At 38.7% G+C, this 13251-nt stretch overlaps 1 protein-coding gene across 1 annotated transcript; it reads left to right on the top strand.

The window, feature by feature from the left end:
- Positions 1-1770: 1770 nt before the first annotated feature.
- Atp6v1g3 (ATPase H+ transporting V1 subunit G3) lies at positions 1771-12163 on the top strand. Its single transcript, XM_090339962.1, has 3 exons — positions 1771-1908; positions 6945-7045; positions 11806-12163. The coding sequence occupies exons 1-3, from the start codon at positions 1827-1829 to the stop codon at positions 11983-11985; spliced, it is 363 nt and encodes a 120-aa protein (XP_090196088.1). The 5' UTR covers positions 1771-1826; the 3' UTR covers positions 11986-12163.
- Positions 12164-13251: the final 1088 nt, after the last annotated feature.

Genomic DNA, 13251 nt, shown 5'->3' on the forward strand with positions numbered 1-13251 from the left:
AGCAAGAAGCCAAGTTGTCTGTGGAGCCAAACCAGATCTCTCAGCAAGCTGTGGATCATAAGCACCTGGCGTTTTCATTAATCAACAATCTTAGCACTTTTGTGCAATTATCAACTGATAATCTTTGGGGTGGAATGCCAATTGATCATCTTTTTTCATATATTTTTATTGTAATTAATAGAAGGGTTACATTATATTTGCCAGATGGAAGGTGCATTACTTCACATACATTGATACCCTTTCTCATGTCTTGGTCCCCATTTCTCTCCCCCCACCCCCACTCCTTATCTTGTTTTCCCCTCTTCCCTATCCAACTTCAAATAACCAAATATGCACATATACAATATATCAGATAACCAGGTGAAGCACTGTAACAAACTAGAAAGCCTACAGAGTGGGACAAGATCTTCACTAATCAATTGATAATTTGCTTTCATTTTTTTCCTTTGAGAATACAAAGTGCAGAAGGAAATGGTTTCTGGGAAGAGGGCGATAAGGGAGAACAATGCAGTCATTGGCTGTGAGTTGAGTTCAGTGCCTTTGTTCAGGAGACAATTGACTTGGGTTCTGTTACTCAGGTTTTCCATGACATAGGTTTCTGATCAGTACCACTTTTTCCGCTGGTAAATCAGTGTGACACATATGTACATTTCTGATTATACAGGGACAAAGGTACCTTTTCCTAACACATCAAAAGAGATGTGTGATGAGAAAATGGAATGTGTATGGAAATACATGTAACTCACAAAGTATCATATTCAGTTTTTGGTAATGAGTAGAAGAAGAAGCTGTTATCCACTAATTCCTTGATAATAAAATGTATTTAAAGAATACACTCAAATTTAGGTTGTAAGTAAATAATGCTCATTAAAATTATTACTATCTGAAAAATGAGTTTTTCGTATCAAAACTCAGCTTCTGCCTCTAAAACTGATAAGTCAGAGGCTTGAAATGTGGCCTCGTGGTAGACTGCTTGCCTAGCATTTATGAAGCTGTGGGTTCAATCCCTTGGTACCACATACACAGAAAAAAAAAGTGGTGCTGTGGCTCAAGTGTTAGAGTGCTGGCCTTGAGGAAAGCCTAAGGACAGTGCCCAAGCCCTGAGTTCAAGCCCCAAGACTGGCACAATAAAATAACTCAGAATAATCTATTTTCATGATACTAATAAATGATATAATCCCATACCTAAAATTATAATATTCTTTATTATTTAGTTACTGTACTCTCTCCTTGGAACTTCAACAATGCATTGTAGGAGAGCAACAAAAGGCCCAAACACAATCTTTTCATTCACACTGCCTGATGGTTATCTTCTCTACACTAAACCAGGAAATCACGTCTTTAGTTAAACTCTCAAAAAATTTATTCTAAGGAAATAAATATCACTGAAAATATAAATTCACAACTAATACTGAATAGATTAAGAATGAAGAGAAAAATCTTGTGACTAGAGTGATGATTCAATAAACACATCAATATTTCTTGGATGATGAGGAAAACTAATATTCTAACAGGTATCTGATTCACTTTTTTTGCTTCTAGATTTAACAATCCTTTCAAATCACCTCATTTACAACAGAAGAGCTAAAATAGACAGGAACTACAAGTGTTCAACTTCCTTGTTTTGGAACTAAACTTGCTTTTCTGGATTCCACTGTGGCTTTCCTCAGAGCATACTATGTGACCTGATCAGGGCAGTTTGGAACCAGCTGCCGTGTGGTCACTGTTGACACAACAAGGAGAGAGATGTGGACATCTCAGGGAGGATAAATAGAATCCTTCCCTTCCCAGACTGCACAGGAACTACGGGCTTGGAACAATTCGCCATGGCCAGCCAGTCTCAAGGGATCCAGCAACTCCTTCAAGCAGAAAAAAGGGCCAAGGACAAGCTAGAGGAAGCCAAGAAGAGTAAGTGCCACCTGCAGGGGTTTGTTATGAAGTGGACAGGGTAAGCAAGATACACATGACCACTCTGCTCCTCCAGGTAAGGCAAGCCAGAGGTTCCACTCTGGGGTCAACCACACTCCCTATTGATGCTCAGGCCATCCATCACAACTACCATGTGCTCTAGGGCAGAAGAAGTGTCCTGAGAGTTTTCAGACAGGCCACCGGCTAAGTCATCAGATTATAATGGCCTTGAAGCTTCAGGAGATGTGAGCTTCCCTCATGCAGACACCCTGCCTTCTCCATCGAGGGAGAGAGTGAAGCAGTGGGTCAACGCTATAATCAGGGCAAAACCCAGATCTCTTTGTCTTCCCTCCAGTGACTAGGCAGTCTTTGGACAACCTTCCCTCGTGAAGGAATCATGATTGAAAAGTATACATTGTATTAGTTGTATAGAAAATGCTTATTTGTCAGTAACTTAAGATATCTATACACACACACATATATACACACACACATACATATATACATACATACATACATACATACATACATACATACATACATACATACATACTTCTTTTCCCTAATATACTATATCTTGGTTTAGGAATATTCAAGCAGAATGTTCAGCCACCAATCATAAGTAACCCAAGATTTTAACCATTTTGGAAAATAGTTTGGCTTTCCACAATGATCTCTTACAAACAGCTTTACAGAAAATCTCAGTGTCTTTATGCAAAGACTTCAGGACAACAGTCTTTACTAAATACAAATTATTGTTCCTAGCTACCAGTAGGGAGAAGTTTAGACAACTAAGTCACAACACTCATCCTACTTAAGAACTCTAGGATATACAAGGTGCTGGAGTTGTACCCTCCTTCCTATTCAGAAGTTTTCCTCATTCATTAAGAACTTATGTGGCGCCTACTAATTAAGCACATGGTGGTGTTCTAAGCCCTTTCTGAATCACCTATTGAAAAAGAAAACGGAATTCTTACATCCATTTGCCAGGCACTGCTGGCTCATGCCTGTGATCCTAGCAGATTTCAGGCAGTTGAGATACGAGGACCACGGTTCAAAGTCAGTCTAGGCAGTTAGGTCTCTGAGACGCTTATATCCAATTACTCATCAAATACCCAGAAGGGGAACCATTGATTAAGTGGCAAAGTGCTAGCCCTGAGCACCAATGCTCAAGGACAGTGCCCAGGCCCTGAGTTTAAGCTCCAGGACTGGCACAGAAAGCATTTCACTTTTCATAAAAAAAGATTTATTTGACAATCATATATATGATATGTTTGTATATGCATGTATCAAGGCAGAATAAGGAACAATAAGAACACAGTATGAAGGATATTTTGTTGTTAATGCTTTTTAAGCAGAAGGAAAAGAGAGAGAGAGAGAGAGAGAGAGAGAGAAAGAGAGAGAGAGAGAGAGAGAGAGAGAGAGAGAGAGAGAGAGAGAGAGAGAGAGAGTCATTTACACTGTTAACTTGTTTTAGAAGAATGTAAAACATGGTGGCAGTATGTGTATGCTAGGATGCAGAACTGTTAACCCAGTCCCTGAAAGAGCATTGCTTACAATCGCACCACAGCTGGTAGCTGCTCCAGCAGACAAGTGCTAATGGGTGGAGAGAAGAGGCTGAGGGCCTGAGGTATGTGGAATTTCCCCAATGGTCAAAAGCCAGAGGCATGCCTTACCTAGGTCCCTGCCCACAGACATTCTCAGGGCTGTGCACTGAGGGTCAGGACGTGAAGCAGCAGAATAGAAAACAAAAAACAGTGGCTTGATTTTTCAGTTCCTTTTCCTCCATTTGTATTTTTCTTTTAAAAATGATATTGGATTTGTATAGACATTGGGTTGAATATTACCATATAATATCAATAGACAAGAATATTGTGTTAATACTACTTACACAAAGAACTGAAGCCCAACAGACTTATAAATACCCAGTGAGACTGTGTATAAAGAGGAAGTATTAACAGGTCTATACAACCTATAAGACAGGGCCATTAAATCCTAACAAAACAACTCTTATTAGTTCATTAAAAGGCCTATATTCATGAAGCCAAACATCCACTTACAGGGAGAATTTATTAAGTCAAGATGCTTATTTGAATATGTAGATTTAGAATTAAAGATGTGATTTGCTGACTTCAAAATTATTGATGGTTGATGTCTACACACTGGCACAGATGCCACTATTTATTTGCATTACTAATTAGCTGATATATTAGCTATACAGAGAATGGAAATATTTTTCTTGTTTCTGTTCTGCGAATACTAGGGCTTGAACCAAGGGTCAAGCATCGTCCCTTAACTTTTTTATTCAAGGCTGGTACTCACCACTTGAGTCATGTCTCTACTTCAGCTCTTTTTCTGGTGGTTTATCAGATCTCAGCCTCCTGAGTAAGCAGGATGACACACATGAGCCACCATGCCTGGCTTCACAGTCTCTTTGGCATGATGAGAGATGAACGTGTGTCCAAAACCACAGGGCAGGACATTTGCCTGACAAGTGTGGCTGTCACTGCAAGAATTCTGTAACTCTGTTCTGCTGCTGTATAAAACACCTGGACTCTCCTAAACACCTTTGTTTTATACAAAGTATAAAGCAACACTATGAAGCGCTGTTGGATGACAGCAATTATGGTTTGTTTGTGGGGTTTCTTTTGATGTTCAAGAGGAAATAAATAGGATTTCAAGTTTGGTCATGAAGAGCAAGCAAGAGGTTAATATGAGGGGATTTGACAAACGTCTTTTGCTTTACCTAGGACCCAACAGTAAGGCGTGGGTTTCATTTCTTCCCCTGGATGCAGTCCTATGTGGCTCTCATGCTACAGCAGCCGTGGAATCTGTCCAGAAAATTGCGAGGCCAGCAGCACTTTCTCTGTGGCTCCCCTGGTTAATTGAATGAGAACCAGCAGGTGACGGGTGCCATGAACAGAAACTCACAAACACACTCTGAGCCTGTCACTGTGTGATGGAGCTAATAGACAACCCTGTGGGGTTCTGCTCAGGGGTAGGGGACATGGAGCTTTTTCCTTTTATTATTGGTTTTATGGGGTGGAGATTCCTGACTTTGAAATTCGTATTTTTTTTAACATACCATGCCATTAAGATGGAGTGAAATGATGTTTTGTGTGATTGTAGAGAATATGCATATATAGTACAATTCATTATGGCTAGGAAAGTAGAAATTCTTTACGTTTTATAATTTTGTCTTGTTCATGATTAGCCATGGTATGGTGGAGCGGGAAGCATGGTGCCTTTGGCCTGTAATCCTAGCTACTAAGGAGGCTGAGATCTGAGGATCCCTGTTCAAAGTCAGCCGAGGTAAGAAAGTCTGTGAGACTCTTATCTCCAAGTAATTACCAAAAAGTGAGAAGTAGAAGTATGGTTCAAATGAAAAAGTCAAGCAAGAGGGCAAGACCCCGAATTTAAGACAGTGGGACTGAGAATGAAGGAGGCCATTTCATCTGTGTGCGCTCACCACAGAGAAGGGCTGCTAATACAATGTGTCTGTTGCCACAGCGAGGCCAGAGATATAGAGAATGAAGCAACAGAAGTTTATGCAACAGTAATAAGCATTCACTAAAAGAGGAAAAAATATAGGTTGCTTTAATGTCTGACTCAGCCTGAAGCAGGAGAAAGACATTAGCTTTCAACAGACCTTGGATTTTGGAAGTAGAGGTAGAGCCAGTCATCCATTCCGAAGAAGGAATACTCAGTATATAGGCCTAAAGAGACACGTTTCATTTAGTAACTCAGTGTCTTCTTTTTTAAACACATATTTGATGACTATTCTAGCAACAAATACCACACAGGGAGATAAATTTAGAAAGAATCCTACATGCTACAAAGACACATCATACATGGACAGATGACAGAAAAAAGTTTACATTAAGACATAACAATATATAGACCAATGATTGACAAAGGTTTATATTAAGATTTTTCTTAATGCCACTTAATGAGGACCATTTATCTAATTCAAAGTGCTCTCAATTTAACAATTAGCAAAAAAGTATAAGCAAACACTGGACATCTTATCAGAGAAGATTAAACAATGGACAAAATAATAAGACATAGATATTTATTTATATATTATAACATATATTATGATGCTAATGCTCATGCAGAAATAGAAAGTCAATTTAAAGAATGAAGAATTAGGATGTAGTTCAGTGTTTCTTTAAAGTTTTAATTATCAAAAAGCATTAATACCTAACCCCCTGAATACAAAAGTTGAGTGGAGCCACAGAAGCAATTATTATTCATGTACAACCCCTCAAATTTATACTACTTAGCAAAAAAAAGTCATGAACAAACATAGAATTGTGGTGGGTTTTATTTTTTTTCCTTTACCTTTTGTCTGCTGGCTTAAGGCTTACACCACTGCTCTTAATAAAGAACTTAATCTACATCTACTAATCATCTTAAAAGGTTGGTTTTACAGCTACTTTTAAATTCCTCCTCAGAGAAAGCAAGTCCCCCCCCCAAAAAAAGACCTCTATTTTGTCTATTTTGGTGTGTTGTAAAACTTAATCAGACATCTTAGAGTAACAAAGGTAAGAAAAAAATCTCAATAAAATGTTTATTTTTTAAATTGTAAGTCGTTTTGATAGAGTCTGAGCTGTGTGTAGCAATTTTGGAGATGTGCCAGCATTAAATGGAATCCAGTTGGTGTGGACTGAAGGGTTCCTGGCATCAGATCAGGACAGAAAATCTGACCACATAATGTCTTTCTCCAGGGCAAGTGACAGCTAAAATCTGTCCCTAGCTGTTACTGCTGTGAAGAAATGGACGGGTATTTTATTTAAATATGCTAGGTGTGGAAGAAAGTTGTCATCTCCATGTTCTAAAGAATCCAATAGGAAAAGAAAGAAATTTTTCAATATTGGCATTTTGTTTTAATGTAGTTTGACACTCTGGAGAAAAAAAATCTCAAAAAATGGAGAACTCACCTATGTTTTGGAAAAAAAAAGTCAAGTTTGCAATTCCATGTATTATTAACAACACCAAAAAATCATTCCTTCTCTGTCATTGTTAATTTTCAGGAAAAGTGAAAAGATTGAAGCAAGCCAGAGAAGAGGCGATGGCAGAAACTGACCAGTATAAAATGCAGAGAGATGAGGAATTTCGATTGAAACAGTCTAAGGTAGGCAAGACAGCCAACACTATTAGTTATGCAGCATAAACTATACGATATGCATATGTTTTCTTTAATAAAAATATTCATTAGAGATATAGAAGAATATGAAGTAAACTAAAGCCAATACTGTTGTGAGACATAGATTATGATCTATTTATAGGTTAGAACATATATTGTGATCTATTTACATTCATTATGTGCTGGATAGGATTTGGAGGCAGGGAAAGCCAACACTGTTCATTATGCAACATAGATTAGAATATATTAATATTCGTAAGGTATGGGTAGAAATGTAGAGGCCATGATGAGATAGATGTACCAGGTACAGTTCAGCAAGGCAAAACATCGAGATTGATGTAAAGTACAACATACAGAATTGCATACTGTATACTTTCACTTCTAAGCATTTTAAATTTTTCATATAAAAGAACAAGACTTGATGTCTAATATATAATGATTTGGACTTTAAAAAATCACATGTTCTGATACAAAAGTTGTAAGAAGTGGTTAAAGTACTATTTTTTTTTTACCAGTCCTGGGGCTTGAACTTGGGGTCTGAGCACTGTCCTTGGGCTTTCTCAAGGCTAGAGCTCTACCACTTGAGCCACAGCACCACTTCCAGCTTTTTCTGTGTATGTGGTACAGAGGAATTGAACCCAGGTCTTCGTACATGGTAGGCAAGCACTCTACCACTAGGCCAACTCCCACATGTGCTGACTGGCAACTGAAAGTAAGCGGACCTTCAAGACATTTATCAGTATTCACTGATGGAAGCAATAGGTTATGCTCAAGCTAAGATACAGAATGAACTTGGTAGGCCAAGTTTCTGGATGCAGAAACACAAGTCACCAAGGCAGAGATTGTTGCCAGCTACTAAATAAAATTAAAATTAAATTAATAAATAAAACCTTTTGAAGCCTGGCACAGTGGCTCACGCCTGTAATCCTAGCTACTCAGGAGGCTGAGATCTGAGGATCAAGGTTCAAAGCCATCAGGGGCACAAAAGAACTGGAGACTCTGATCTCCGATTATCCTCTAGAAAACAGAAAGTGGGGCTTTGCTCAAGGTTAGGGGGGTAGCCTTGAGATGAAGTGCTCAAGGACAGTGACCAGGCCAAGCTGAAGCCTTATGACCCCAAAAAACCAAAACCAAAACAAAACCTTTTGATAGTCCCTTATGTTTGCTTTGTACTAGCTGCCTCCATTCAAGAAGCCTTTTATTCAAATATAAAGATGCACTTTTTCTATGCCATCATTTCTTAAATATTCGACACGTACAATAAAATATATGCATGGTATTTTCAGTGACAGCACTCAGTTCCCTGTTTCAATATGACTAAGAAATAGAAAGAATTAAAGTCTGCGTGTCATAACTAAAATCAATGTCATTTTACCCCATCACAAATATAAATATGGCTCTATACAGGAGCCTGACACTGAAAAACAAACTACAAGAGAATGAAAACCTCTTTATTTTGCAAACTTTCCTATTATTTTAATGGTAATAATACACAAGGTACTCAGTCAGATAGGACCAGGTAAATTGGACCAAAATATAGAAAAAAATTTCTAGTAGGCTCTTTCTTCAAACAAACCAACCAACCAAATTCTCCTTCAAATAAAGTGATCAGTCAGAAAAAATAAATTCTTATCTATGTTTGGAAAAAGGAATGCTAAAATCCCATGCACACCCGTGTATAGGATTTGCTTCCACACTACTCTTCCTCAGATGCAACATACCAGTGCCACATGGCCTTTGCACACACAGCACTCAGTCTGTATTTCTCTGATCTCTATTGAATGCTCAACTTCACTTACGGAGAAGCCTCATCTCCAACTTCCTTTCATTTCCAAGCAGAGTGGCACCCATCCTGTCTCCCATGCACTTCTTACTATCTAATACATAATCACTTTTTCACTTCTAGCTCTTTCTTTCCACATGAGAAACACTAAAGCAGCAGAACGCTTAGGACTTTTTTTTTTCTCCTCTGTCATTTTCTTAAACTAACACCTGCCCGACAGTAAGCATTAAATATGCACTGGTTTAGAAAATGGATGAACCTATCTACACAGACATCTTTCACACTGCCTCCTGGCAGCCACAGCAAGCATTGATGAGCTCTCATGGATGTGTCTGATATACTAGTTATTTCTATTTTCTTTTTTTTTTTTAAGTTTTATTTAATGAAAGTTGTAGATAAGATCCCTTCATTCCTGCATTTTCTCAATTGTTTCCTTCTTTTTTGGGCTTGAGCTCAGGGCCTAAGCACTGTCCTTGGACTTTCTCAAGGCTAGAACTCTACCACTTGAGCCTCAGCACCACTTCCGGCTTTTTCTATATATGTGGTACCAAGGAATCGAACCCAGGTCTTTGTGCATGCTAGGCAAGCACTTTAACCACTAGGCCAAATTCCCGGCCAGTTATTTCTATTTTCAAGTCATAAAATAGCTGACTATACTTCTGCTGAGTTAAATCTCTTAAAACATATTACTTGACGTCAAACTCCTGAAATACTATTTCTCCAGAAGAATACCATCAGATGGAAATCTGGTTCAAGATCTATTCTGTGCTTTGGGTAATAATTAAAACCCTTCATCCCTCTCGTAACTCGAGATCTCAGGCAATTTTACAGCTAGTTGATCAAAAGCTTACATAGAAGAGTCATTGCACTTCTGCCTCGCTATTTCAAGCATACTGTAAAACCATTAGAACAGATTTTCTCTCCTTGGCTTGACCACCATATGTCAGGCGCATTTGCTGTGCTGTTTTGTCTTGTAATCGTTAACCCGGGGCAATTAGGAAGCGGGGAGGAGACTCTGGAAGCCAATGTGTGCCTCTGTGGTCATTGTACTTTGATGTTTCTATGTGGTGGTTGCTTTGTGGCACTTTTTAATGTATGTTCATTTCCTAACTTATTAGAAGTGAGTATCCCAATTAACGTTAGACATGAACCAATATTCCTTTCTCAAAGACGTGCATGTCCCTTAGTTATCAATGTCCTTTAGCTATCCCATATAGGATTATCATCTTATCCAAAAGAAAGCTGGCCTATCGAAGGCAGCCTATGTCTCTCTGTGAATACAAGTTCAAGTCAGATGTACCATGTATCTAGAGGAAAGAACTGACCATGGTTTCCTTGGATGCAATGAAGACTCCTGTTTTATTTTTGCTGCTAAATTTATATCATGGCCTTGAAGCAATCAAAATTTGAGACTCCAAAAGTGTTTAGCTTTGAAGAGTGAGATCTGAAACCCTATGACCCTTTCATGGGAACACTGGAACGACTTCTAAGGAACGTTATTGACTCATCCTCCAGTCACACGATGCATTCAGTCACAGGGCTACAAGACAGCCTCAGCACTGCACTTCCAGTCATTAACCTGGAGAAGCCCTTACGTGACACCTTAGGCAAAAATGAACAAGGATGTGTTCCAGTGTTACCAATTATTATGCTAGATAGAGTCCCAAATGTTTAGATAATAGCTTTCTCCTAACATGAACAGTAGAATTCAGATACTGAGATCTTTGGACTAGCCAGAGACCTTGGTTCAACAAACATCTACAAGTCACAACTGCACCACAGTTTTGGACTTTTAGTATTTTGCCACTTAAGACTTTGAACTTTTTCAGTATGGTAGAATCCCACTTAAGACACTGAATTTAGAAGAAAAAGATATAGATTTGGTACACTGATCTTGCAAGCAGTGTTCTTCTATTTTTGAACTGGTGGATAAGGGAAAATTGGTTCATAGTATCAGTTTCTTGGATATTCACTAGTCAAAATGGAATTTTGTAAAAGTTATTTGGTATTTAGAAGCTACATCTTCTCAAAATAATTTTTTTTGGTTCTGCACTCAAGTGCTTCTGTTGCTGGAATGGGAAACGGAACAGGACCTACACTCTTCATCTCAATTGCACTGGATGTCAAGCGGAAGGACCAGAAAGATCATGCTGATTCTAGAAGCTAGAATGCTTTAACACTCTTGGGAGAAGTTAATCATTAGTGTGTTGGACTGTATCAGTGGCTTATCTTGCCCAAACACAGAAGAGCTAAACAGATGACACCTTAACGAAGCTATGCTTAAGACTCCATTTTCAGAGATGGAATAGAAACTGATTCTTTGCAAGTGTTTCTCTATAGGATTTATTTAAGTTGTAAACTTTCCTGGGGAGATTTACACTAAATCAATATATACTAAAATCCCCAAGATTATAACTAATGTATAAGTCTACATACACATATATTTTCATATTCAGGCATGCAAATTACTTCCGACCCCATATTACGGATGCCTCTTCCTGAAGAAGAAATGAGCTCATCATATAGACCAATGGCCAAAAAAACAATGATCTTTCTCCTTAAGTGCAGTAAATGTGGATTCAGTGGTATCTTCAAACTTTATTTTCCAGACTTTTCATTCAAAGAGTAAACAACTGGGAAGATATAGGGAACGTGGAAAGTGTTTTAAACACCCCAAAAACATGATTTTAGAAAAATGGCAGGATGACTGTAAGTGGTAAGTGACATGTGTCACAGGATGGTCAGTCAGAAGGGCCACTAGCCAGTAGGCCCCATGAGAATACACACATGTGCATGGTTATGCTTTCTGCTCTTTGGAAATCCAACAGAGCCTTCCTTCTAGTTAAAAGGAAAGTAGGTAATGCCTACACCACAGAATAATTACCCATTAATAGACAGGCTTATAAAAGCATGTGTTTTAAGACGATGTATAGAACAATAAGTTGCATTGTTGTTGGTTTTATAGATAATGGGCTCTCAGAGTGACCTCGCCAGTGAAATAGAGGAACAGACAATAGGGAAAATTCGGGAACTGAATGGAAGCTACAACACGTGTGTGGAAAGTGTGATGAAACAGCTTCTCAGCATGGTGTGTGACATGAAACCAGAAATCCACGTGAACTACAGACCCAGAGACACCAAGTAAAGGCACACCACAGTGTGTGACCCACAGTGCATGGCTCCCTCCTGCTTATTAGAGCTACATTCTGTGTTATAAAGAATTTGAGATGTAATCTGAGATTATCCAACTATCTCCAAACTTCCCTGTACCATCATTCACACATGGGAACTGAGATAATACATGAATAAAACGATCAAATCTTTCGTGATAATCATGGCCTGGTCATTTAATCTGAAGCAAGTCAAGAATACAGCATAGCATTTTATTTTACACTTAAAAACCAGTCTTGGCAGCCTTTTAAAGATGCTTTCATTTTCAATTTCTTTTTAAAATCAATGTAGACTATATGCCCGTGAGGGTGGTTGGTAAACTACAATTTCTGAAAATGGACATGAGTGTGATTCTCATATATATGTATAAACATATCCATGATTTTATTTAAAATTCATATTCAATGAGGACACTATAATATATCACTACTGTTTAAAAAAATAAAACTTCATAAAGAGGAGAGAGAGAAAGAGGAAAGAGAGAGGAAGCTATGGCAGGTCATATAATCATCTTGAAGGAAATGGATCTCATGATTTTTCCATTTGCCTCACTCCAAGCAACTAGATTATAGTCTCTTAAGAATGTAATTTTCAAAGAAAAGAATCATAACCGGACAGCATGGATACACTGCTGAGTTTTGTGTTGATACAGGAATGAACTCCCAGGAAAACTGAGTTAGTATACCATTAGCTCGGTCTCTGTCTTAACTGAGGTACTAAGGTGCCAGGGGCTTGAACAGTTCAATGCAGAGTGAATGCTGTACCAGTTGGTTCTGCCCAATGGTAGAGTGTTTGTGTTTCACCACAAATGGAAAATAACCATCCCTTGCTTTACCTAGGGAAGAATGCGAGTGCAGGGCCTCCATTTGGAGGGGGGCTACCAATGTCAGCTCCCTAGACTTCTCTTTCCCTTCCCTTTCTACTCTCTACTTTCCTACTCTTCCTTTTCGCTTCTTTTGCCTTCCTTCCTTTCCCTTTCTCTCCTTCCCCTTCTCTTCTCTTCCTCTTCCTTCTTTTCCTTTGCCTCCCTTCCCTTCTCTTTCCCTCCCCTCTCTTCCTTCCTGTCTTCTCTTTCTTCCTTTTCCTTTTGTGGCTCAAGTGGTAAACTGCTAGTCTTAAGCACAAAAGCCGAAAGACAGCACCCAGACACTGAGTTCAAGCCCCAGGATCAGCACCACATTTTTCTTATTGCCAGAGTAATGTACAGAGGGGTTACGGTTACATTTGTCAGGTAGGAGCA

Source organism: Megascapheus bottae, chromosome 10, assembly GCF_031878675.1.
Source record: "Megascapheus bottae isolate mThoBot1 chromosome 10, mThoBot2.hap1, whole genome shotgun sequence".
Taxonomy (NCBI): Eukaryota; Metazoa; Chordata; class Mammalia; order Rodentia; family Geomyidae; genus Megascapheus; species Megascapheus bottae.

Coding starts and splice junctions, on each gene's coding strand:
- Atp6v1g3 (XM_090339962.1), top strand. CDS start 1,827: ATGGCCAGCCAGTCTCAAGGGATCCAGCAACTCCTTCAAGCAGAAAAA. Junction 1,909..6,944: donor GCTAGAGGAAGCCAAGAAGA/GTAAGTGCCACC, acceptor GTTAATTTTCAG/GAAAAGTGAAAAGATTGAAG. Junction 7,046..11,805: donor TTCGATTGAAACAGTCTAAG/GTAGGCAAGACA, acceptor TTGGTTTTATAG/ATAATGGGCTCTCAGAGTGA.